Source organism: Crotalus tigris, unplaced genomic scaffold (genome assembly GCF_016545835.1).
Source record: "Crotalus tigris isolate CLP2741 ecotype Arizona unplaced genomic scaffold, ASM1654583v1 scf7180000024345.2110221, whole genome shotgun sequence".
Taxonomy (NCBI): domain Eukaryota; kingdom Metazoa; phylum Chordata; class Lepidosauria; order Squamata; family Viperidae; genus Crotalus; species Crotalus tigris.
In genome coordinates, this window is record NW_024100514.1 from 1,423,955 (window position 1) to 1,451,015 (window position 27,061).

Below are 27,061 nucleotides of genomic sequence, written 5' to 3' on the forward strand. Positions count from 1 at the left end.
AAGTGTTTCAAACACATTTCCATGAGAAGAAAAAAAAATCCAGAAAAATGTTTGGTTTGCATTAAAATCTTTTGATTCATAACTGCTAGCTGTTCACCTTTCAAATTGCTGGAAGGCAATGATTAAAAGCTGTAATAGCTATTCTATAGCCTTTGGAATGGCACGCTAGACACATCTTATTGGATAAAATACTTGCAAGCCACTGAGTCTTTTTTACTTGATAGTATGCAAGAGGAGGATGGGTATGGGAAGAACCCCCATAAAGAAAAAGAGTTGCTATCAACTTTTGATAAAAGCTTGAGAGAGCTCTCTCAAAGCTGCTTCATGAAACAATACTAGGTTGTTTCTATGAGCTAAGCAAAATAATTGTTTTCAAGGCTACTTGCATCACTCAAGTTATTTTTTAAAGTTATTTGGAGCATATTTAAAAGGTATTTATTAATCTTGTTCCCCTACCATTTTTTAAGACCCACTCCTTTAAAAACACTCGGGTTAACACAAATAATCATCACTTGTAAAATGTATTTATTGACTCAGTATTTGGCATTGACATCTTTTAAAACATCTCCTTACATAGGCTTAGGGGGTGGTCTTGGTGCAGCACCCTGGAGGAGAAAAAAAGAAATATTTTAGAAGACATTCATCTAACTTTATTACTAATGATAAACATAACACGTTAATCTAATTTTTATCTCAACAGAGATTTAAAATATAGCTGCCTTGTACAACAAAGAATAGTTGTGGCCCCTGCCAGAATGCTAACTGGCTCAACAGTTCATTGATAATATGCAGTCCTTTTATTTATAATCTTTCACTTCCTATTAAATTAAAAAGCTGTGGATAATTATTAGCTTTTAGAAATATATTTCATCTAGGCTTTTTCCATGCCAATAACAGACAGCACAATAAACTAAAACTATCAGGATTATTTCATTCTAAGATAAAATCAAACAATCTTCATGATGTGTAGTATATCATGTGAATATAGAAAGGAAAATCCTTAGCACATCTGCTTGTGTGAGGAACATAAAGAGTGCAGCCAGGGCTGCATGCTGCTATATGCAGATGTTCAGGGCACCATTCCATTGCTGAACCTCCCAAAATCTTTTTCTAAAGTAGTCCCTGTCACCAACTGTTAAAGTATTCCTTATACACCCTTGGCTTATACAGGCAGCCCTCAATTTACAATTGTAACAATGGTTCAAAGTTACACAGCCTTGGAAAAAGTTATTTCCATCCTGCCCTTACATGTACGACCTGTGTGACTGCAATTTAGGCACTTGGCAACCAGCTTACATTTATGATCAGCTGCAGCATCCTGCAGCCATGTGATTGCGATTTGTGGCCTCCCTACCCAGTTTTTGATAATTGGGGAAGATGGAATCGCCCAACCACCATGGCAAAAATGGTCATAAAATCAAGTTCGGTCACATATTGAGTCACTTAGCAAGCACACTGCTTAGTGACCAAAATTGTGATTCCAACTATGGTTGTGAAGTTGAGGATTGCCTGTACAATCATGCAAAAACGGCATGATACTTGTACTCCACCAACTAGGTTAATTTTGTTGTTGATAATACAATAATTTGCAGTTGATTATACACTTACTGCTGGCCTGAACCGGGGAGGAGGAGTGCGGTCCTTCCGGGCCTCACGGGATCGGTTCCTCACCACCTTGCTGTGGATAGCACAGCTAACACAATAGTGAAGCTTCACATAGAGTTTGGGTAGCACATAGGCTGAGGAGAAAGCAAAAGATAACTAGAAAAGGCTACAATGGTCCAAGATGCCTAGATTTAGACAAAACAGCCAGATCTCATGATTCCCCCTGAAAGTCTACGTCATAATCTGCCCCAGGGTTCCATTCATTACCATGAAATAATAAATTATGGAATCTAAAAATGAGAAAGAAAAACAAGCTCCAACATTATTTTACCAAATAAGACATAATGAACAATTATGAACAAGATATTTCCAGCAATACAACTTAATTTTCTCTCCCCTTAAAAATTATTCATTTTAAAGCAAAGTCCCACAAGAAACTCTTGGTTAAAAAAAAATATTACACTAAAATAAATGGAGTGATTATTTTTGATGGCAAAAGAAAACTTTCCCATCAAACTCCAGTTGAAATTTAAGAGTTCTCTCATCTGAGTTCTACTTTTGATTCTTTCCTATCTTTTCTTTTAATGGATCGTGAATTAGTCAAAATTACAATGCTACAAATACAAAAAATTTGGATGAGCTATCAAACAGGATTAAGATTTTTAATTCAAAAGCTTCGTGTCAGACAGAGAATATAGAATATTTACAATGAACACCATAGTAGTGAGATAGATAACTTTAATCATCTTTGTATCTCAAATACAAAGAAACATATGATTGTTCATTGTAATGTCTTCTCCTAATCCTTTAATTTTCTAATCTCAACTTTACATTGGCAATTAAAACCAAAGCATAGCAAGAGGAAGCGCTTACAATCAAAGACACTCGCTTCAGAAATATCTCGGACTGCAGCTGCTTCTACAATATTTCGAATGACAAACTTCTTAATAGCTTTATCCTTGGGGACACAACGGGCACAGTTGGTACAGCGTATAGGCTGGACATGTCCTCGGCCCTTCTTGGCGCGGCCATTGTTTCTTCTCTTCCTTGTCTGTTTAAAGGAACAAAATGTATAACAGAATGTTAATAACTGACACATTATGCAATGCAAAGTGATACAATGTGAGAACATGTTGTGGTAGCTCAGATAATTCTAGAACTAAGCTAGAAAATATCTTTTTCTAAGAGCAAACAGTATTGTTACAGACAGTACCTGCTTTGATAACCAGGTAGCATTGCTGTTCTGTCACTATCTCCTTAGCACTTTTCACTCAAAGGTACATTTTGCACCTTGATACCTTCAAAACTTCCAAAGACTGACCACACAGATTTATATTTACAATTTATATATTCGCCAATATTCTTTCTGCATGTGTGTACACATACAAACAGAACCATTACTACCTTTTTTTCCCAAACGTTAAAAAAAAGTCAAATGTAAACAGCAGCAACTGCACACAAGTGTATAAGGGATAAGCAAAGATGTCCATCTTTTCCAGTTTGATTGTTTAAACATTGGCTTCTTGGGATCTATTATTATAAATACAATAGATCCCAAGAAGCCAGTATTTAAACCCACAAACTGGAAAAGATGGACATTTATTCTTAACTCTACACATCTTAGATTTCTTAACATCCTCCCCAGCAAAACAGTCTCAACAATTGCCTCTTACACATGACTTTTAAAAATAAAATTCTATTAATAATCAAATAATCCAACGTTTTCTAAATTAGAGTAAGGTGCCTGTGGCATGTGCCTTCCAGAAAAGGGCTAGGCCATCCCAGGGGAATATGAATATATATTTATATATTCATATTTTCCTGGGGTGGCCTAGCCTTTTCTGGAATATATATATATATTCTGGAATATATATATATATATTTACTGTTCAGTTTGTGTGTGTGTGTGTGTATATACACACACACACATATACATACATACATACACACTTCACAGTAAATCCTGTTTGTATAAAGTACTTTCACTAAATATTTCTTCACTGGGATTCCCCCCCCCCCAGAGAAGCCAGAATTTGGGGGTGGGGAGGGAGAGAACGTGTGCTATCCAAGTCCTAACCCAGCTTAGGCGCCCTTTAAGTCCGGCCCGCCCTACTGGAATGGTCTCCCTTAACCGGGGGTCCCTCCAGAAGTTTCCGAGTGCGAACCCATTATCATTCCCAACTAGCAACATCGCAGCCCAGCACACGAGGGGGCCACCGGATCGGGAGAGGCCGAGCTCTTCCGTCCCCCCTCGGTGTAAGAACGCGAGCTAAGAACGTTAGCGACGTCCCGCGAATTCCTCGAGACTAGGGGGACTTTACCACCGAGATGGCGGGCGGGGGTGGGTGGGTGATTCTGCCATGAGTCCCAAAGAAGGGCGATTCTGGCCACAGGTCTAGCTTTCCACCATGCTTGCTCGAATGGGACGCGTATATTGTGGGCCGAGATTCAACAGAACAACCACCTCCCTCCCCTCTCCCAGGTGAGTTCACTGAGGTCTCAAATTCCGCCCTCTCGTTCCCCGGAGCTGGTTTTTGTCTGACGGGTTTCCAACTAGCGGCCCGCCACCTCGCGCGCGCGGTACCCACCATTTTGACGGTGAGGAGGCGAAAGAGGATCCGGCTTTTTCCTTGAGTTTTTTATATTGCTTTCCTCCGCGAAGCGGAAGCACTTTGGCCGTACTTCCTCCTGCCATCAAAACTCTTTGATTCTCTCAGAAGGTTTAAGGAGTGAGGATAATACGACATAGTAAAGGGTGTCCTAACGGGAAAGAAAAAGAAAGAAAGAAAGAAAGAAAGAAAGAAAGAAAGAAAGAAAGAAAGAAAGATTTGTTGGTGTAACTCTGGGACGTTTATGAATGGGACTATGTATATTTGAATGGGACTATATATTTTCTAGGCTTAGCGGAAGGATATTGTACATTGTAAAAAATTCTTTGCAAATTCCCGGATGTATCCCAGAGTACATCACGGGTGCGTAACTTGAATTTATTGCGTATGCTAAAGAAATGCATATCGGGAGTTGTGGTTTTATTATTATTATTATTCAGATCTACTGTCTACCTAACGCGTGTACGAAAAGTTATACTTTTGTTCTTTTGCGGAGGATTTGCTGGGTATGTTGGGAGGGGGACAGAACCCCTGAAGAATTTGTAAAAGAGGCACAATAAACTTTTGCTCCCGTTGTTTGATTTATTTTAATTATTTGTCATTTCTCCCGGTTTTTGTGGCAATAAATGCAACATGTAGTCATAGTTTAACTTGCATTAGTAGCATTTTTAACTGCTACGCTTTTGTACCTTTGGAGTTTTAGGTGGATCTCCAGCATATCCCATAGGAAAAAAGCACATTGTCAGAATTCCATTTTGAGGTAGGCTGAATAAAAAATGGCTCATGTTAGGTAGGTATACTCAAGCATCTTTGTTTACAAGACTGGAGGCAGATTTATGGATGATTTAGAATGTGTACTTTTTGGCAAATTAAGATTATCCTCTGGATCCATATGCTAATATGATTGTAAATCAAGGTTATATGGGCTTTTTGTATATTGCAAATGATGCTGGGTAGAGGCTATCCATTTCTAGAGTTTTGATGAGCCCTGTTGGTTAGAGCAGAGGTCTCCAACCTTTTGGGCACCAGGGACCGATGCATGGAGAAAGGTTTTTTTCCGTGGACCAGAGGAGATGTAGTTTTCAATACCGCTTGCACCTTGAGGATGGAGCTTTGCTTGTTTGTGCAGCCTGCTTGCTGCCATGCTGCGGACCGGTGCCGGTCCACAGACCAGGGTTGGGGACCCCTGGGTTAGAGGTCTTTCTAATAATATTTATTTATGTATTTATTGGCTGCCCATCTAACTGGGTGGCTTACAGTTACATCTAAGTTAAAATATAAAAGTTAAAATCAAATATTAAAACCAAAGACACGTGGGGAGGGTGGGGCTGGAGTGAGGGGGGATGTGGGATCTGTTATTAATCAACCATCTCCATTGCGCCTTTCCCCCACTGGGGTCCCAAGCTGACTGACACAGCCACACCTTTAGGCTCTTAAGAAAAGATAGGAGGGTTGGGGCCAACCTCACATTGGAGGGCAAAATGTTTCAGAGGGCAAGAGCAACAGCAGAGAAGGCCCTCCTCCTGGATCCCACCAGCTGAAATAATCGGGCTGACAGAATATGGATGATATTCTCCTGCAATCTGTAGCAACAGACTGTCTTTTGGACAGCATCAGAATAACTACAAGTGTGTCTTAGAAAGCTGTTTTATAACATATTGCAAATAGTGGATAATGAAGAAGCGGGAGAGGAATACTACCGATGCTTTTGAATTTTGGTTTTGGAAGACTCCTGAGAAAAACAAAACAAACAAATGGGTCAATGAACAAATCAACCTAGAGTTCTCACTTGAGTACAAATTACCAGGCTCAAATTATCCTACTTCTGATACATTATACCTAGATCTCTGGAGATGGCTCTAATGCTAGGAAAAGTGAGAGAAAGAGGACAACCAGCAGCAAAGTGGATGGATTCAGTTACAGTGGTGAATGAGGCACTCTTAAAAGAATTGAAAGATCAGGTTAGAGCCAGACCATCATGGAGAAAATCTATGTATGTGATTGCTCAGTCAACCACAACTTGATGACAATGACATAATTAATTCAGACATAAGGACTGCAATGGGCATATAAGCTTCTATGCATTGGAGATAGAATAGCCAGCCATTCTAACACTTGCATTGGTAAAACTCAGTGGCCTTCTTTTTAAAACCCATTTAAATGGATGAGGGAGTGACATGTAAAAACCAAAATGAACCAGCCTATTAGCCCTAAGGTAATAGTCTCAAACCTGAGCTTCTTTGGAGTAAAACTAACTCAGGCTGTTATCCACAGGGTTAACCAAAGGGTTAATTTCTTAAAAATGATTCAGATGAAGTTCTAGGAAGACCTTACGCAAATAAGGAACTTTAGACATCCCATTTGTATGTCTCATTCCATTTTCAGTAATGCTTCTGGTGGTGCCAACCCTGATTGTCACTGGGGATTTAAAATTATTATTTTCACTATAGTGAAAAATGCCAGGAAGTTGGAAAACAAGTGACACCTTTTCACCTCTTTGCTGAAGCTGGGAGTACTGTAAATATAGTCACTGCCTGGCTGATCAATATATCTTTGATAATGCATTATCAATCCACAGCATTAATATAACAAAGGGGATATTTCAACTAGCTAAGTCATGTGAACCATGGACTATAGGTGAATAATGTTGCAATAAAATGGCTCTTGTTCCTTTTTGCCTGCCACTAGTGTTAAAATTTCATGTCTGAAGTTTTTGCACACTGTGGTCATAATTATTCGTATGATATCCTTGTTATGATTAGTACATAAATTAGCAGAGGGAACTGTTAACCATTGACAAATAACCCTAACCCATTTGAGAGAGAAAGGGTGAAACAGTTGAAGTACATAGTTCTGACATAATTGATACAAAAGTCATTGATGAGCAAAAAAAGAACAAGAGACAATAAAATTGTTATTATACCATATAGTAGTAGCATATTCTTACTTAAATGACTGGGAAGAGATTATAGCATGGGCAGGATAACTAGAAATTTAATATGTATGTGTTTTATCCTATAGTGAGGTATTTTATTTTCCTAGTATATAATTTTATATAGAAATATGTGTATGTGTATGTATGTATGTATGTATGTATGTATGTGTGTGTGTATATATATATATATATATATATATATATATATATATATATATATATATATATATATATATGTAGGTCTTTGGTTGTTCGGGTTTTCTCCCGCGTAAAATTGGAAGTGTCTTGGCGACGTTTCGACGAAGTCCCATTCGTCATCTTCAGGCTGGTGTTTTCAGCTTCGTGCTTTGAGGAGCAATGTGTGGTCTTAGCTGTTTCTTCCTTTTAACTGCCAGTGGGGGTATGAACTGATTGGGTGGGAGCTTGGCTGTGTTCTGATTGGGTGGAGGTGTGTTCTGAATGGTTAGGGGCTTGGCTGTGCTCTGATTGGCTGGGGGAGTGTTCTGTTTGGTTGTGCTCAGGTTAGTCTGAGTTGCAGAGGGGTTTAAGATTTTGGGCTGCCTTGCTATTTTCTGGCTTTGCGTTCGTGGTCGTGCCTCCTCTTCATGGAGGGTGTCAGTTTGCTTCATGTATGGATTGGAGGGGTTTAAAGTGGCTAATGATGCAGCTGTGGTCTGGCTTCTGGTTTGTGGTCGTGCCTCATAGTCAGTGTGGCTTTGGGTTGGTTTTTTGCGTGGATGTTTGGTGGTGACATCCTGTGTGGTTTTTGTGAGTGTGGGTCTGGTATCATTTTTTGTGTTAGGGAGTTGTTTGTCAATAAGGGCGGGTTTCCAAATGGCTGGTAGGCGGGAGGTATCATCTCGCTTGTTCATGCTGTGTGGGCGTTTTTCTATCTCGATGGCTTCTCTGATTATTCTGTTATTAAAATGTTCACTTTTGGCAATGGTTCTGGTATTTTTAAAGTCAATTTCATGTCCTGTGGCTTTAAGGTGTTGGACCAGGGAAGATGTTGGTTCCTCTTTTTTGACTGAGTTCTTATGTTCTTCAATGCGTGCACTTATTCTTCTGTTGGTTTGTCCGATGTATGTGGTGGGACAAGTGGTGCATGGGATTTCGTATACTCCTTGATTTTCTAATTCAATTTTATCTTTGGGGTTTCTAAGGATGGTGGATATTTTTCTGTTTGTGCAGAATGCTGTTTTGATGTTGTGTTTATGGAGGATCTTACTGATTCTGTCTGTGGTGCCTTTTATGTATGGGAGGAGGGCTTTGCCGTTTTCTTGTTCTTTGTCTTGGATTTTAGTGGGGGTTTCTTTTTGGATTAGGTTTGTAATCTTATTTCTATGGAATCCATTGGATGTTAGTACATTGGTGAGAGTGTGTAGTTCGGGTTTTAGGTGTTGTTCGTCAGCTAAGCGTTTTGTTCTGGAGATGAGTGTCTTGGCTACAGAGTTGATCTGTGCTGGGTGGTGGTGTGAGAGAGCGTGCAGATAGCGGTTTGTGTGTGTTTTCTTCTGGTAGATGGTGTGTCCTAGGGAGCCATTGGATTTCTTGTAGACTAAGACATCCAGGAAGGGAAGTTGGTTGTTAGTTCTGTTTCCATGGTGAACTGTATTTTGGGGTGTAGGCTGTTGAGGTGTGTGAGGAAGTTGTCCAGTTTTTCTTTCCCATGTGGCCAGATTATGAAGGTGTCGTCTACGTATCTGAGCCAGAGTTTGGGTTTGTGATCCGATTTTTCTAGAGCTTGAGTTTCAAAGTGTTCCATGTAGAGGTTGGCAATGACAGGTGAGAGGGGTGATCCCATGGGTGCTCCTTCTGTTTGTTTGTATTTTTGTCCATTATAGATGAAGTATGTGTTGGATAGGCAGTGGTTGGTCAGATCTAAGATGTGTTTGGGGGGGTTATATTTGTTTTGAATAGCTGTCAAGGCTTCTTTGATAGGCACTTGGGTGAAGAGGGATATGACATCGAAGCTCACTAGTAGGTCGCTGGGCTGTAAGTTTTGTTTCTTTATGATCTCTATAAACTGGAAGATTACCAGAAGTTTACCAGAAGATTACCAGAAGAAAACACACACAAACCGCTATCTGCACGCTCTCTCACACCACCACCCAGCACAGATCAACTCTGTAGCCAAGACACTCATCTCCAGAACAAAACGCTTAGCTGACGAACAACACCTAAAACCCGAACTACACACTCTCACCAATGTACTAACATCCAATGGATTCCATAGAAATAAGATTACAAACCTAATCCAAAAAGAAACCCCCACTAAAATCCAAGACAAAGAACAAGAAAACGGCAAAGCCCTCCTCCCATACATAAAAGGCACCACAGACAGAATCAGTAAGATCCTCCATAAACACAACATCAAAACAGCATTCTGCACAAACAGAAAAATATCCACCATCCTTAGAAACCCCAAAGATAAAATTGAATTAGAAAATCAAGGAGTATACGAAATCCCATGCACCACTTGTCCCACCACATACATCGGACAAACCAACAGAAGAATAAGTGCACGCATTGAAGAACATAAGAACTCAGTCAAAAAAGAGGAACCAACATCTTCCCTGGTCCAACACCTTAAAGCCACAGGACATGAAATTGACTTTAAAAATACCAGAACCATTGCCAAAAGTGAACATTTTAATAACAGAATAATCAGAGAAGCCATCGAGATAGAAAAACGCCCACACAGCATGAACAAGCGAGATGATACCTCCCGCCTACCAGCCATTTGGAAACCCGCCCTTATTGACAAACGACTCCCTAACACAAAAAATGATACCAGACCCACACTCACAAAAACCACACAGGATGTCACCACCACACATCCACGCAAAAAACAAACCCAAAGCCACACCGATGACGAGGCACGACCACAAACCAGAAGCCAGACCACAGCTGCATCATTAGCCACTTTAAACCCCTCCAATCCATACATGAAGCAAACTGACACCCTCCATGAAGAGGAGGCACGACCACGAACGCGAAGCCAGAAAATAGCAAGGCAGCCCAAAATCTTAAACCCCTCTGCAACTCAGACTAACCTGAGCACAACCAAACAGAACACTCCCCCAGCCAATCAGAGCACAGCCAAGCCCCTAACCATTCAGAACACACCTCCACCCAATCAGAACACAGCCAAGCTCCCACCCAATCAGTTCATACCCCCACTGGCAGTTAAAAGGAAGAAACAGCTAAGACCACACATTGCTGCTCAAAGCACGAAGCTGAAAACACCAGCCTGAAGATGACGAATGGGACTTCGTCGAAACGTCGCCAAGACACTTCCAATTTTACGCGGGAGAAAACCCGAACAACCAAAGACCTACATACAAATACCCGCGAAAACCTCAGAATATATATATATCAGAGAAGCCATCGAGATAGAAAAACGCCCACACAGCATGAACAAGCGAGATGATACCTCCCGCCTACCAGCCATTTGGAAACCTGCCCTTATTGACAAACGACTCCCTAACCCCAAAATCTTAAACCCCTCTGCAACTCAGACTAACCTGAGCACAACCAAACAGAACACTCCCCCAGCCAATCAGAGCACAGCCAAGCCCCTAACCATTCAGAACACACCTCCACCCAATCAGAACACAGCCAAGCTCCCATCCAATCAGTTCATACCCTCACTGGCAGTTAAAAGGAAGAAACAGCTAAAACCACACATTGCTGCTCAAAGCAAGAAGCTAAAAACACCAGCCTGAAGATGACGAATGTGACTTCGTCGAAACGTTGCCAAGACACTTCCAATTTTACGCGGGAGAAAACCCGAACAACCAAAGACCTATATATATATATATATATATATATATATATATATATATATATATATATATATATATATATACATACACTCATTTTTTTGCTGATATTACTATTTTGAGAATTTAAATCTTGGATGAAATTTTAAAAATGACATACTCTGCAATAGATTGTCAAAATAGTAACATCACAAAAATGGAAAATTGAAGTAATGAAAACCTGGTCCTTAAGGTGGCCCTCTATCCTCAGGTAAGGAGAGTTCATAAAGCAAGTGCAGATACAAATTCAATACATTTTCTACCGACAGCACCACAATAATCAGATATTCAGCCTGTTTGGCAGTATGATAATATGCTTGGAAAAAGTCAGGGTGAGCTTTATGCTTGAAAGGGTACAGATTTGTCTTTCTGGATTTCCAAGGATACACCAGGGAATACTTAGTATTGGATCTTTATTTTCAGTAATGCTTCCGGTGGTGCCAACCTGATTGTGTTACTGGGGATTTAAAATTATTATTTTCACTATAGTGAAAAATGCCAGGAAGTTGAAAACAAGTGACACCTTTTCACCTCTTTACATTTGTTTTTCTGCAATCTCAAGTTTCAAAATGAGTTCCCCAAGTGAGGACAGATTCAACATGTGTTTAATTTGATGATTACTACAGCAGTTGGTGACTCACCGAAATGAGCCCTTCACTTCCAACCTCATACAACTAGAAAAACTTCTCACATTGGTACAAACCATGCACAAGGGCTCAGCTTACATCCTTATTCAGCTTCGTATCATCAAATAAGTAATCAAACAAAAATCATACATGATGCATATGCAGTGCTAAACTTCCAATATAACCCAGCCACAACAAAATACCACCCTCCTCCTAACCACTTGATTAGAATGCAGTCTTTGGAATTAAAACTGTAACCTGTTTTTAAACACAAGCCAGCATGCTTCTTCTCCATATGCACTTATGCATATAGAGGAATAGGGATCAATAGGGAAAGTGGTAGGGAAGCCACAAAGGGGAGAAAGGACTGCTATTTGCTTCTGAAATTGGTAACTGTTAGGCACATCAAACAGGATCAAGATGACAGGCTTAGCTTATCACTTACTGAATATAACCTATCATTTTAAGGCTGTACATATAGTTTAATTTCAAAAGCAAATTGGCAAAAATAAATTTCTTCCCTCCAGCCAGTAGTGGGATTCAAATAAGTGAACAACCGGTTCTCTGTGTAGATGCTGCTTCGGGAAGTCCATTATGGGCCTGGGCAACAAAAAATTAGCTATCGGTTCTGCCGAAGCGGTGCGAACCGGCTGAATCCCATCACTGCTTCCAGCAACTTGCTGGCTAGAGGTGTAAAAGCCATCAGAAAAAAAAGAATGGATTTTCATGTTTAATTAACTGGGTTAGGATATCCACAAAAAACACTAATTCACCTCTACATGTTTACACGTTAACATACCTTTGGTTGGAGTCTTTTGCCCACTGCTGGCATGTGGTACCTATCGGTAACAGATTATCCCACTGACTGCAAAGTTCATACTGAGATATAGTATGTGTGGAATCTGAGCCATTATGAACATTATGCATGTTCTGAATCTAAGTTTAAGAACATATTCAACCTGCCTGTGCAGCTCCATCCCAAACATCCTACTTTGAGGCTAGTATTTATTTGCCATCCGATTGGCTATTTTGGTTCAGGTCGTTCTAATTTGGGTAAAACAAATACGTGCAATGGAAATCAAAGGGCTCGCATTTAAGTCCCATCAGGAATACTTGGTGCTGCCAAGCGTCAAAGTCACCCTCAACTATTTCCACCCTTCCCATCCCCACCCCCCACAGTGCTGAGACGCGTCAAGAGTTACAATGACTGGCAGCCCGATCCTCAAACCAGTTAAACAGGAGCCTTTGGATTTAAGCCGGCTTAGTCCTATTGAGCGAGAGCTAAACCCTGGAGAGGCCCAGGAAGCCGAGAGGGGGATGCGGTAGCCAAGACTCCATCCTGCTCCGCCCTGGATTAAAAGCCTTGGCATCTGAATTGTATTAAAGGGTGGTGGGATTGTCTGCGGGGCTCGAGATTTCGGGGGTCTGCATGGAGGCAGGAGTTGTGGGGAGCGGTGAGTTTAAGGGGCAGCCGGGCGAAGGGAAGCCGATGCATCTGCAAGGGCGGGAACGGGGGCGGGGGGGGGAATCAGGCGGAGTCGAAGAACAAAATCTGGGTGGGGAGGGGAGGGGCAGGAGAGGCTGGGGGCTTTCTCGAGGACTTCTGTAGAGTTTTTTGGGGGGACGCCCCCCCCCGCCTCTTTGTGAAGTTAGGCAGCGGGGCCGCGGAGTCCGGAGAGCGGTGAGCGAGGTGGCGCTTTTGCGGCCCTTCTACGGAACCCCATAGCTTCCTTTGTCCAGCGCTACTCGTTCGTCACTGACCCTCCGCCTCACCCGACTACAGCCAAACACGTCCGCCCCAGGCTATCTAGATACGTTAAAAGGAAGGCAGGAAGGAGATAAATGAGGGAGGGAGGGAGGGAGGGAGGAAGGAAGGAAATGTGGAAAGAAGAAGGAAAGAAGGAGGTGAAGGAAGAAAGGAAGAAGGGAGGAAAAGATAAATAAGGAAGGATGGAGAGAAATGTGGAAGGAAGGCAGGAAGGAGAAAAATAAGGAAGGGAAGGAAGGAAGGGCTTCACTTCTTCCTTCTTGACAATAACAAAATGCCAGATTTTTGTTTTGTGTTTTATGTGAAGAAAGGAAGGGGGAACTTCCCCCCTCCCCCGTGTCTCATTAACCAAGCCTGAATAAGGACACAAGATTGGGGGGGGAGGTTTGTCCCATCAGGCCATTTTTTTCCACCCAAAAGTTCTCTAGCCTCCCAGTGAAGGTAGAGTCAATCAGACTTTGTAATTGGGAGAGGGAGGGAGGGGGAGAGACAGAGGGGGAGAGAGAGAGAGAGGGAGAGAGAGAGAGAGAGAGAGAGAGAGAATGGAAATGGAGAATCACTGGGTCTGATAAGTGTCCGGTCCCTCTATCTCTCCAATTGGCTTTTCCAGTTTTCTAATGCCTGTAGAGATTGTGGAATGTCAGAGGAACCCCCCCCCCCATGGTGCATGATAGGGGGTAGCCCCCTAACTCTGCAAAAAGATTTTAAGGGCTCTGTGAACTTAGCCTGCACTTGGTATCTGTCTTCATTTACTGTAGTATATCTGAGGTTTTTTTAGTCTATTATAGCTTAGCTTAGCCAATAAATAAGGAAACTACAAATGCCAGGGAAATATTTAGGTAACACCCGTTATCACATGTCTAATGGCTCCAAGTGATAAATTCTGCCAAAGTATCTGCTGAGAATATTTGACATTTGTCTTCCATCTCCCCCCCCCAAACTTTTGCACATTATCATAAATGGGAGGGGAGATTGTATATCTTGCATTTGCTCAGCCCATCACTTGTTGTCCTGTGCTGCTCTCAGAGAATAATAAAGTACAAATAGCCTAACATGGGCCTTATCTCTTGGCAATACTTAGCATAATAAAGGCTCCCTAAAAATTAAGCACCCAGTGTCAAGGAGAGCAAGTTTTCAAAGACAACATGTGTAAACAGAGAATTCAGATGGCCTCCCTCTAAATCAGTGGTTCTCAACCTTTTTAATGCCGCGACCCCCAACCGGTCGTAAGTCGAGGACTACTCAACCGGTCGTAAGTCGAAGACTACTCAACTGGTGCAGCACCGTTTGCAGAATGGGACTTTTGGCGGGCTCAGCAGGGCAGAGACAGCCTGGACAATTCCTATTGGCTTTTGAAAGCCAATAGAATTAGACTCTATTCAAGAGAGTCTATTCTATTGACTTTCAAAAGCCAATAGAATAAAAGGGAGTAGCACAGCTAAGGAAAAGGGGAAAAAAATGACGGACTGCGTTGTTTGGCGACTCCCGTGAAATAGTCATTCGACCCCAAATGGGGTCCCGACCCACAGGTTGAGAACCACTGCTCTAAATCTTGAGAGGCTGCTGTTTCTGTGGTGTTTTCATCGCAACTGACACCCTGCAGAAGCATTGATGCTTCAGGGTCCATAAGCCTTAGCTAGCATGGCCATGGCTAGAAGGTACTGGAGCTGATGTGTCAACACCTTTGGGAGGCACCAGGTTGGAGCCAGCGAGGAAAATTGTTCTATCTAAACCTGTACTGTCAGCCTCGAGTAGCAGATTTTCAAAGAGAAGGAAAGGAGTGCTCTCTTTCCCTGTTCCCGGAACCTTTTTACTGAAAATGACAGGCAGGAAAACTTTGTGGGCCACAACTTTTTTCTCTGCCATGGTAGAAGAAGGAGCCTGAAGGCAGAACAAGAAGCAATGGATGGAAACTTATCAAAGAGAGATCCAACTTAGAACTAAGGCGAGATTTCCTGATAGAACAATTAATCAGTGGAATGATTTGCCTCCAGAAGTTGTGTGTACTCCATCACTGGAGGTTCTTAAGAAAAGATTGAACAGCAGTTTGTCTCAAATGGCAAGGGTCTCCTGCTTGAGCAGGAGGTTGGACTAGTCCAGGGGTAGGCAACCTTGGCTCTTTTAAGACTCGTGGACTTCAACTCCCAGAATTCCTGAGCCAGCTGGCTCAGGAGTCCATGAGTCATAAAAGAGCCAAGGTTGCCTACCCCTGGACTAGTCAATAGAATATTTCCAAGGTCCCTTCCAACCCTATTATTCTTTTACTCTGTTAACAGAGCTGGTCTCAAGCTCTTAGATAACTAACCAGAGATCAAAGCATCAGAAATGACAGAAACCATCATAATGGTTCAGTCTCTTTGGTTATCAAAGCTCAGGGCCTGACCAGGACATTTGATGAAAATTTCCCTTGAAAATATCATGCACTTTTCTGAAAACTGAGAGAAAGATACACAGTACACAGAGGGAGAGCTGAAATTAGATTGTACAGGACAGGGGTAGGCAACCTTGGCTCTTTTATGACTTGTGGACTTCAACTCCCAGAATTCCTGAGCCAGCATGGCTAAGCATGGAAACCTCTCCCTTTCCCCTCAGTATGGCTATCTCAGGAATTCTGGGAGTTGAAGTCTACGAATCATAAAAGAGCCAAGGTTGCCTACCTCTGGTACAGGAGAAATACAGGACTATTTCACTAAAATAAATGAAATCGAGGTGTTCCTTATTCTCAGCCCAAAACTGACATGTTCTGGTAGAGACTGTTCCTTCGAGTCAATTTTTGACTCCTGATGACCACCTGGGCTAGTCCTTGCAGTTGTATTGGCCAGATTTCAGAAGTGGTTTGCCATTGCCTGCTTCCTAGGACTGAGAAGGAATGACTGGTCCAAGGTCACTCAACTGGCTTTTGCCTAAGGCGGGACTAGAACAGGGGCAAAATTCACTTTATAACTGTCTTATATAGCAACAAAATTTTGGGTTCAATTCTGGTCATAAGTCGAGAATTACCTGTACATTTAGTTATGTCTGGAGGTATTCCCCCAATTAATGAACATAATTGGGATTGGGAACTGTGTCTCTAGCCAATGTGGTCATAAACCAGAAAAACTGCATGACTGATTTATGCTGGCAGTTCTTGTTATGGCCATGAAGTGAATCAATAACAGTTGTTGAATCATATTACATTGACTGTGCTTGACAAAAGCCAACACCAAAGATCACAAAATGGTGATCACCTGACCATGGGATTCTGCAATCCTTGTAATTGTGCATAAATTGCCAAGTGCACAAATCACAATCACATGACCGCAGAGACCCTGCAATTGTCCTAACTTCAAGGACCATCAGTAAGCCCACTTGTTTTGCGCTATTATAACTTTGAATGGTTGCTGAATGAGCAAGGACTATCCATAATTCAGAAAAGGAGGGCAGGAAGTCATAGCACTTTTTTTTGCACTGAAAAAATATAAAATTGGAACAAAACAGGAATTATCACAGTCAAGTGTAACATTTTTATTTAGCAGAGTCAGCATCTTTTTTCATAATTTACGCAGCAGCATTATTGCTTTGTTGATACAATCAATTTGTGGTTTTAATCTTTTGCTTATATGTCACGCATTTTAAATTTAGTTCTGGGGCTATAAATGTATATATGGGTGTATGTGACATATCTGGCCTAGACTCTGCCATATTTAAATACTGTATTTAAATACTGTCTGTCAGTCTGTTCAAGGGAAGCTCCTGAACGGAATGACCAACCATCCTCAACTTCACCTGTCTCAATTTTTTTTTAAAAGAAATTCAAAGGTTTATGTACACAGTCCCAAGCTCTTTGGGGAGAAAGATAAGACAAATTTATAAGGGGTGTTTTATGTCTGTTTCTTTACAGGAAGAAGATAATTGAACAGGAACACTGAGCCAGTCACCAATAGGCCTTGGCTCCTAGCATCAAGCCCACAGTTGTATGAAGTTATTTTTTTATAGTGGCTGTTGGTGGATTCAAGGGCACAGGAGGGCAAGGACGTGAAAGTAGGGGAGGCTCCCAAAATAGCAAGACAATGATGGGGGGTGGGGGAATAAGCCTGGATTTGGAAATATCTCCAGCAAGATAAAATACCCGATTTGAGTACTTAGGTGCGACTGATTAAGTGTGCGAGGTAGTAGTTCAGGCAACATTTGACGAGGAAGTGTGCCTGATACAGTATGGAGAAGGTGCCAGGAAGGCTAGGACCAACAGAGGCATCAGAACGAACTGGAAGGAACCATTTTGCCATTCAGCCTAGGATCAGATGGGAACTGCCCCCTGGGGCAATGTTACAGCCAGGGGGCATGCCTACCCAGTGGTGGGAATACCTGAAGACCAAGCCCTCTCCAGCCACAGTATGGGACAGCCCAGTCCTCCCAGATCTGACCTCTTGGGATGACTTGATCACTTTTGAGAGAGTATTTGGAGTCTGTCAGTGGCCTGGTAGTGATAGGGTGTCCCGACTGAAGCCGGCTTTCAGCGCAGAAGGCCAGCAAGTGTTGAGTGGCAAGAACGCTAGAGGCAAAAAAACCTGTGGCAAAGTCAAGACCATCTTCCTGCAAAAAAACTCCCCCAGCATGGAGCTACACCGCCAGCGCTTCAGGCAGTTCTGCTACCAGGAAGCTGAAGGGCCTCGGGAGGTCTGTGGCCGCCTGCGGGAGCTCTGCCTTTGCTGGCTGGAGCCAGAGTGCCGCACCAAAGAGCAGATTGTCGAGCTGCTGATTTTAGAGCAGTTCTTGATCATCTTGCCTCAGGACATCCAAAATCAGGTCAGGGAACGTAGCCCGGAGACCTGTGCCCAAGCAGTGGCCCTGGCTGAAGGCTTCATTCTGCGGCAGCAAGAAGACAAGCGGCAGGAGGAGCAGGTGAGGCCTGTTCATTCCAGGACAAGCAGTAGGCAGGATGAAGCCTCATACCTGGTCCCCTTCTCCTTCTGCCCATGATATCAGATGCTACGTTTGGGTCATGTCCATCTCAGGCTAGGAAATTTACGCCCCTTTTTTTAGTGGAACTATGGCTCCCGCCAGTCCCAGATCAAGAGACTAATGCTGAAAGGTGGTTGACCTCTACTCTGCCCGTTTACCCTGTTTATTTAAAAACATGCAGTAATGGCTAGTATTGCTGCATAAACTAGCAGCAAGCAAACCTGTTCATCTATTTAGTCACCTTCTGGGAATAAAGAGAAAGGAAGTGGTCCCCCATTAATGAAAAAGACCCCATTCTCCTCTTTGGCTAGTTTTCATCTTCTGAAGTCTCAGGTTTCCATAAAGCTGGAACATGAGAAAAAGCAAAATGGGAAGTGTAATTTGTACAATACAGGTAGTCCTCAACTTACAACAGTTCATTTAGTGATTATTCAAAGTTACAATGGCACTGAAAAAAGTGATTTATGACCGTTTTTAACACAACCGTTGCAGCCTTCCCATGGTCACATGATCAAAACTCAGATGCTTGGCAACTGGTTCATATTTATGATGGTTGCAGTGTCCTGGGGTCATGTGATCAGTTTTTGCACCCTTAGGAGAAGCAAAGTCAATGGGGAATCCAGATCACTTAACAAGCATGTTCCTAACTTAACAAATGCAATGATTCACTTAACAACTGTAGCAAGAAAAATCGTAAAATGGGGCAAAACCCACATAACACATTTCACTTAGCAACATAAATTTGGGGCGCAATTGTGGTTGTAACTTGAGGACTACCTATATTAGCTTCTGATGGCAGAGAAGTAGCAATAAAGAAGGATTTGACTCTGCTTTCTCTGATGGCCTCAAAAAGCTCCTCATTCTACCAATGGGACCTCTCTGGGGACCTGGTCTTATGGGGCAGGCAACCCAGTGCTCCTACAAACTCATCACTGTTGGGACTCAACATGCTCATAGGGCTAAAAAGGAGTGAGCAATGTTGGCCCTCCATCTTTGATGGAGTTCACCTCCCATCATACCCACTAGTGGCAAGTATACTACCAGGCTGGAAGGAAACTGAAATCTAACCAATCTGGAAGACTTACTCATTTCCTGCCCTAAACTAATGAGAAAGTCCCCCAGTTCTGCTTCTAAATGCTCTCTGCCTTTGTAATATTACATATACATGTCATTCTAAAAAATATAATTGGTTGCAGAAGTGAAGTTCCATTCTTCAACATGGAGAGAGAACATTTGTACCACATAAATGGAGCATAATAATAGTAGTAGTAGATAAATTCAGGTCATAATGAAAGATACTTTACCAGAAGTCTGGAGATGTTTAAATGATGAAAGGGAGTGCAGCATAAAGTTTCACTATTTCCACTAATGTTGTTGAAGTTTATAAAAACAGTTTTTATTGTTCTTTCAGTTCTATTTATAGGGTTTCTTTTTTTATCATTAGCTACTTATCACTCTTTTATGTTGGCTGCTTCTATTTTCATCTTCAGGAAATCTAGCAAGGAGGAAAAAAAATAGCTGTGCAAAAGAGTTTACTGGCATTGAAAGTTATTTACCTTGGGATCACACATTATTCTGATTCCTAAGACATGATTTGCAACGTACAGTGAATGATTTAATATACACAATACAGTAACCCAAAGCCAAATAAATTACATTATGGCATGCAGAGAAACATGTGAATCCAGCCAGCCATTCTGTCTCTATATCGGTAAATCTTGGATGCTGGAAAAATGCTATAATCTTTGAGATTCTTCTTGCCCTGGTTAAAATAGCCCACCATGGCTATAAAAATGCAGTTGTATTTCACTTTGATTTGCAGGGATTGTTTTTTAGAAACTCACATAGTTATCTTTTAACTTTTAATACCTGAGATCAAGTGCACAACCCCTTGAATCAATGTACATTGTCTATAGTTCACTATACCTTCACCCATCATGTCTCTATGAACCTGACCTTCATTGTTGTTTCAGGGGACTCGATCACCTCAAGATGTGGCTGTGGATTTTTCAGAAGCACAGAGGGTGTCATTGGAGGTCAGGCAGCAGCAATCCAGCAGCAAGATACGGAGGGTGGATATTGTTAACCTTTCAATGGGTAAGGACATCTTTAGCCTCAGTTTGCAATAGATACCAATTGATGTCTTTATGGAATAGATGGCATTTTTAGGAAAATATATGTTGTAGGAAGGGTGGGGTGGGAATTGTTAACCTTTAACTGCACAGTATAGTTCCAGAAAGTGACACAGGCAGATTCCTGCTCTCCCCATGTGAATTATTCCAAAAAATTTCCACAGAATTCTATTTTACCTCTGAAGCCATTCAGTATTTCTATGAATCTGCGGAATTTGGAAGTTCAGTTCCAAAGATTAGGCTGTCTTTGAAAATTGATGAACATTCAGTTTTAGTTTGTCAGATGATCATAAGGCTCACAAGACTCTTCCTTGTATACAGTCTTCCGGGTGGGAGGGGAGACTTATTTTCTGTCACCAGCTTTTTCAGACCAGAACTGAATGCTATCTTTAGCTTCTCTTTTAATGTTTAAATTTGTATTTTGATTTTTCCTTTTAACTACAGTGCCTGTTTATAATTTGTTACATAGGCTCATAAACTGAGGTATAAAGCTTCAGAGTTATCCTTAATTCTAATAGAAGTACCGGTATTAAAAAAGGATGGTTAAAATAGTTAGGAATGACCGTGATTTTCAAAATGGACATTGTGTTCTTCAGTTTATAAGTATCTGGTATTTTTTATACTAGTTCTAGCTACATGATCATGAGATACTGCATAAATTACCATACATTGCTGTGTGTGGGCACTTCAATTTATGATAGCCTGAATTAACAATTTCCCCCAACCTGTATACTATTTGATTACAGGGAATTTCTGTACAGATAGTCCTCGACTTACAACAGTTCATTTGAAGTCACAGTTCAAAGTTACAGTGGCACCGAAAAAAGGGTCTTATGACCATTTTTCACACAACCATTGCAGCATCTCCATGGTCACATGACCAAAATTCAACTGACTCATATTTAGGATGGTTGCAGTGTCCCGGGATCTTGTGATCCCCTTTTGCGACCTTCTGACAGACAGGCAAAGTCATCTGGGAAGCCAGATTCACTTAACAACCATGTTACTCACTTAACAACTGCAGTGATTCATTTAACTGTGGAAAGAAAGGTCGAAAAATGGGCAGAATTCGCTTAACAACTGCCTTACTTAGTAACAGAAATTTTTGGCTCCATTGTGGTCGTAAGTTGAGGACCTATAATTGACTTTACAAGAACCATCATTCAATACCATATCATCATCAGTATCAGATTCCTTTAAGAGATCTTTCTAGAATGATGTGGTTGGACACTAGGGAAGGCAAAATTCTGCTCTAATGTAAGATTTATTTATTTGTTTGTTATATTTAAGAATCGCCCATCCCCCTCACAGAGGGGCTCTGGGTGGTGTATAATAAAATATTAAAAGCAGAAATATAGTATATAAAATTTAAAAGAGGCAAGGAATGTTAAACATTAATTAAAAGGCAGGCCTTTCAGAGTGCTAATTAGCCCCACTGTGACCCTACAAGCAAGGCCGCAAAGCCATTCTGGAAGCTTCACACCTTTCTGGAAGCTTAGGAGAATGAGGGCGTCCTCACCTCTGGGGGGAGAGTGTTCCACAGAGCTGAGGCAACGGCAGAGAAAGCTCTCTTCCTGGACCCCACCAGTCAGAATTCTTTAACGGATGAGGTCCGCAATGTACCTTCCCTGCCTGATCTGGTGGGATGGACTGATGAAGATGTTTCTGTAGGTAATCTGGCCCCATGCCATGCAGGACTTTAACCAACACCTTGAATTGGAGCACAAGAATGTTTAGAAAAGCATCTATGAGGTGCCTACCTCCTTCTTAGCCATGATCTGTGGAGCTGCATTGTGACCACCTTTCTCCCCTTACAGGTGCCAGTCTAGTTAGCAGAAAGGAGGAGCTGGAACAGCCTCATCTGAAGTCCAAGGAAGAGGGGAGTGTGGCAGTCCATCCAGTCTCAAGGGGAACCCAAAGGAAAGAGAAAAGCCACATCTGTATCGAATGTGGCAAAAGCTTCACTCGCCCCTCAGATCTGGCAAAACATCTTAACGTTCACACAGGCGAAAGACCCTACCTTTGTGTCGAGTGTGGGAAAAGCTTTAGCCAGCTTTCCCATCTCACAAGACATCAGAAAATCCACACAGGAGAGAAGCCTCACATCTGTTCCGAGTGTGGAGATACCTTCAGCCAACGGGCATATCTTGTCAGCCATCAAAGGAGTCACTCGGGAGAGCAGCCATACCACTGTTCCTATTGCCAGAAATGCTTCAGCCACCAGTCTGCTCTGAAGATCCACGAGAGGAACCACATGGGCCAGAAGCCCTATGCCTGCACTGACTGTGGGAAACGCTTTGTGTCCTCCTCTTCTCTCACTACACACAGAAGGATCCACACAGGAGAAAAACCTCATGCCTGTGGGGTGTGTGGGAAAAGGTTCATCCAACACTCCAACCTGGTCTCGCATCAGCGAACACACTCGGGGGAGAAGCCATTTTCCTGTAAGGTGTGCAGCAGGAAGTTTGCCTACCCTTCAGATCTTACGCGGCACCAAAAAATCCACACAGGAGAGAAACCCTACGCCTGTGATGAGTGTGACAGAAGATTCACCAGGCTGTCTGATCTCATTACACACCAACGTATCCATACAGGAGAAAAACCGTACTGCTGCCTTGAGTGTGGGAGAAGATTCAGACAGAGGGGTGTGCTGGTGAAACATCAGAGGTGCCATTCAAAAGAATATCCAAAAGGAAGTGAGGCCCTCCAGCCCACTGAGTCTCAAGCTAAAAGTCCATTCAAAACTCATGAGATCAAACTGGAGAAAGAACTGGAAGACTAGGAGCTAGGTTCTAGCTTGATTCTCTCTCCCAGTCCCTAATGTTTATCACTCTTACACTGCTGCTTACAGAGGGATGAATCATTCTGTCAACTCCTTTTTCTATTCCTCTACTACTGACTAAAAAGTGGACATGAAGATCGATGATGACATAATGAAAGCTCATCATACTCTGTTTGTGTTTTTATAAATAACACTGCAAAAAGAGAAAGAGGCATTTATAGATGGAACTGTAATTTTAGGAAAGAAAAGGCAGGAAGAGTAATCTTGCCTTTTCCTCTATTATACGGCTGGTTTTCCTTTATCTGCAAACAGCAATCTTTTGAAGCAGCTGAAATAATGCAGATGACTCTGCGTGCAGCAGTTGGAGTAAATCTTTTCCAAGTAATGATGAACTGTCCTTTGCTAACCATGTAAAAGAGGAATAGCTCTCTTTTCAGAAAGAATAGCTTCCAAACAATTCAAATGAGACAGAAACTGAACACACATGGTATGTTCAAGGCCTGGTTAGGATAATGGTTGACTTTACTCTTTATGATGATTTAAATGCAGTTTTTCTCTTCCTAGGAAATATCAGGCAGAGACTGGAAAAGCAGACAGATCATCATAAGATTAGCAGGCATCAGACAATATACAGGAGCACTGTTAGAATAATGGTATGAGCTGGTAATCTTCCTAGATTGGCAATGATGATAGCTCTGTCAGCTTCTACTTCTTTATATTAAAACCCAACCAGCTGCCAATCCATCTGCGATACTAGATGTCATCCTCTCATTTCTGTCCTAGCTCACCTCCAGTAGAATTTGAAGGATAAGGATGTGATAAGGATAAACTTTTTTCAGGTTGGGCCTTTGGCACCATCTAGTTTAAATGGCCACATATCTCCTAAGAGATCAGAAAGGGCAACTTTCCCAGCTTGTGACTAGGAATTCTTGAAAGGAGTTAGCAGAATTTATGGTTGGGGCTTTTGTAATCATGTCACTAATTCTAGTATGACTTCTGAGTTATACTACCTAAAGTTTTATTCTGAGATTAGTTTTTATAAATTATGGCAAGCAGATAACTCCCAAAAGTATGGAACGTCATTGTTCCACGCTTACATGTAGACTGACTGATGTGATCTAGGTAACAAACATACCTTCCAATTATAATATTAAAGAAGGAAAAGTCATGGATGAAGCTCTGGATTGCAGATGGAGATGTGAGCAAAAGGAGGAAAATGTAAATGTGGTTTGTGCATTGTGGGGACTTGTAGCAAATGAGCTCATTTTTTATTGGCTGCTGCTACTTTTATTTTATTAAGACCTGGCCTCAGATATAGACAGACAAACTTACTGTAACTTACTCAGTTGTATATATTAAAGGTTCTGGAACTGTAGGAGGCAAAATAGATAGCAATTCCTTATCTCAGTGGCTGATGTCCCAACTGCTGTTTTCTGGCCAGCATCGCCATTTAAATAGAAATAAATTGAATACAAAATTGGTAAACTTAGGGTTAGTACCATCCTAAGGGAAGAAATAATAGTTCCTAAGAATGCTCTATTGGTGATGATAAAGTGATACCTGTTCCAAAAGTGTAGGACATATTTTAGAACAAATTAAAATTTTTGATACGAATTCAGAAAAGCCCTACTTACAACTTTAGGTAGGACTGTGCGTAAGATTCTGAAGTGAGGTCAAGAATTTAGCCTGTTGAAGAGGTTATATTTAATATTAACATTGTGTTAAAGAGGTTATTAATGTTCATAATTGTGAAGATAGAATTTACATATATGCTGGCAGAATTCCAGAAGCAAGACATGCTTATCCCAAGCCAGATGTTCAGTCATTAAGCATTTGGACACTTTAATAACTTTTTCTCTCCTCCAAAAATGCACTAACATGATGGCAAGGTATCACATTCAGCAGACTTCCAATGCACAAGTCACATACTTTTAGAAGATGCCTAACATAGAGGCCAAAAATACTAGCAGTCTGACATTATTTTAATAAACAGAACTATGATCCTATATATTATTAGTCCTCTTTTTCCTAAATGTTGAGTTTGGAAAGGTAAACAACAAGGCAGTTGTAAACATTTCTTCCTTATTTTGCTTCTGCCACTTCAACCTAGCAATTAATTTTAGATTCATAAGATAAATACACAGTTTAAAAATAAACAGCAAAAAATGATAGTTGCCCAGGCAACTTTATAACAACAGGAAAGTCATCAGACATGGCTGTTCTTTGCCTCCACCATCTATGCTCATGTGCTCTAATATATCAACTAGTTTCTCCTATACCAGACATGTCAAACACAAGGCCCGGATGCGGCCCGCAAAGTGGTTTCATGTGGCCCATGAAGCCATCCTGGAAACAGTGAGGGAACGGCCCCCGCTGCCTTGGCCCTGACCCAGGCAGGCCGGGAGCCAATGTACAATTTTGTGGTGGCCATCTATGTTGAAATGCATTCAGTCTTAGCTCCACAAGACCACCCAGAAACAGCGAGGGACCAGCCCCTGCGCGTTAGCTCCACCCCCTGGGTGCATGCTGGGGAGGTGTCACCCTTTGTGAGTAATGAAGAAATGGACTATGCCTTGGTGCTTGCCCTGGTCCCACCCCCTTCTGCCAGAGACCCTCAGATCTGTCCCACTCCTGCCCAGGCCCCCACAGGCACCCTTGATGCGAACAATGTAGAGCTGGCCATGCCCATCCAGTAGGCCACACCCACTCCATCCACACTCACCCAGTAGGCTGCAGCCACCCTGGCCACACCCACTCAGCCCCCCAAGGGCAAATGCAATGCTGATGCGGCCCTCAATGAAATTGAGTTTGATACTCCTGTCCTATACAAATAGCTGGCTGGCTGAATGTTATGTGGTTATGTATCTATTCTAACAGGATCAGGGTAGGGTAAACATGATCTGCCTACATTCTATCCTAAAAGAAATGACCTTAATTCAGAGGACTAATTAACTTTAGCCCCAAACAGCCCAAGATCGTGCAAACTACTTATCAGTGTATCTTCATTTTTCCCACTCCCAAGGCTGACAGAGGCCCAATTTCTATTTTATGCTATGGAGAGGCAGGAAGCTGGATTGGTGGAAGTGACAAACAGCATCCCAATCTCCTTTGTGGCAGCTAGAAAAAATAAAAAATGGGTGACCATGTGACTGACTTGGCCTCCTGTGTGAGGTGTTGTTGGTATACAAAGGCAAATCAGTGACTAGAAGGAAGGATTATATTCTTCATATTATCTGAACAGGATTCATGTTTAGTGTGCCACCAAAACTAGGTATAATCAGGGTACTTACAAAGTTGGCATGTAGAGGACAACTTAGCACCTTCCCTTTCAGTTTAAAAGGGTGTATTTCCAATTCTTGCATGGGTACAGGGAGACGTACATGCAGTCTGCTGAAGGAACTACATTCTGAATCAATGCTTTGCTAAGAGGACAAAGCTGTACAATTCTCAAGGGTCAACATATCGAAGAGTGACTCAAATAATTTAAGATGGAGACGAGATAAGTCCCTGACATTTTAATTAGTTATTTTTTTAACTTTTCATGAAGCATAAAAAAAAAATTACATGCACTCATAGGGATCCTTCTGAGGGAAAATGGGTGCTTTGATTCCATCATAATAGGTCCCAGTTCCACTGGTTGATGGATAGGCTAAGAGATATATGGTTGAGACGCAGTGGTGTAAGCAAGGTACAATATTATATATTTTCATATTTTATTCAGACCTTAATGTCTTCCCAGCTCAGAATGTTAGTTTACCAGATTTTTGTGATAGGTGTTCTATCCCAGCCTATTACCGTCCTTGTTAAAGGCACAAGGACCAAACCCCTGCTGATAAAAT

At 41.8% G+C, this 27,061-nt stretch overlaps 2 protein-coding genes across 3 annotated transcripts; one reads left to right on the forward strand and one right to left on the reverse strand.

Annotated features, from left to right (window-relative positions):
* Nucleotides 1–505: 505 nt before the first annotated feature.
* Nucleotides 506–4,326, reverse strand: RPS26 (ribosomal protein S26). The gene is made up of 4 exons (XM_039326794.1): nt 4,194–4,326; nt 2,479–2,656; nt 1,609–1,739; nt 506–605 (listed from the first exon to the last, which is right to left on the reverse strand). Exons 1-4 carry the CDS (start codon nt 4,194–4,196, stop codon nt 570–572), a joined length of 348 nt encoding a protein of 115 aa, XP_039182728.1. The 5' UTR covers nt 4,197–4,326; the 3' UTR covers nt 506–569.
* On the forward strand, nt 2,665–25,847 carry LOC120300580 (zinc finger protein 397-like). 2 transcript variants are annotated; one of them, XM_039326793.1, is made up of 4 exons: nt 2,665–4,087; nt 17,248–18,248; nt 20,282–20,405; nt 22,258–25,847. In XM_039326793.1, exons 2-4 carry the CDS (start codon nt 17,562–17,564, stop codon nt 23,220–23,222), a joined length of 1,776 nt encoding a protein of 591 aa, XP_039182727.1. In that variant the 5' UTR covers nt 2,665–4,087; nt 17,248–17,561; the 3' UTR covers nt 23,223–25,847. The 2 variants fall into 2 exon arrangements, with proteins under 2 accessions (XP_039182727.1, XP_039182726.1); XM_039326792.1 differs by lacking the exon at nt 2,665–4,087 and adding an exon at nt 12,837–13,053.
* The last annotated feature ends 1,214 nt before the right edge of the window (nt 25,848–27,061 follow it).

Bases quoted from the DNA above. Each gene is read 5' to 3' on its own strand.
- RPS26 (XM_039326794.1), bottom strand. The intron at 1,740-2,478 runs GTAAGCGCTTCC...CTTTCTCCTCAG, and splicing joins TGAAGCGAGTGTCTTTGATT to CCTATGTGCTACCCAAACTC. The intron at 606-1,608 runs GTAAGTGTATAA...TTTCTCCTCCAG, and splicing joins CTCCCCGGTTCAGGCCAGCA to GGTGCTGCACCAAGACCACC.
- LOC120300580 (XM_039326793.1), top strand. From the start codon at position 17,562: ATGGAGAAGGTGCCAGGAAGGCTAGGACCAACAGAGGCATCAGAACGA. The intron at 18,249-20,281 runs GTGAGGCCTGTT...TTGTTGTTTCAG, and splicing joins ACAAGCGGCAGGAGGAGCAG to GGGACTCGATCACCTCAAGA. The intron at 20,406-22,257 runs GTAAGGACATCT...CTCCCCTTACAG, and splicing joins TATTGTTAACCTTTCAATGG to GTGCCAGTCTAGTTAGCAGA.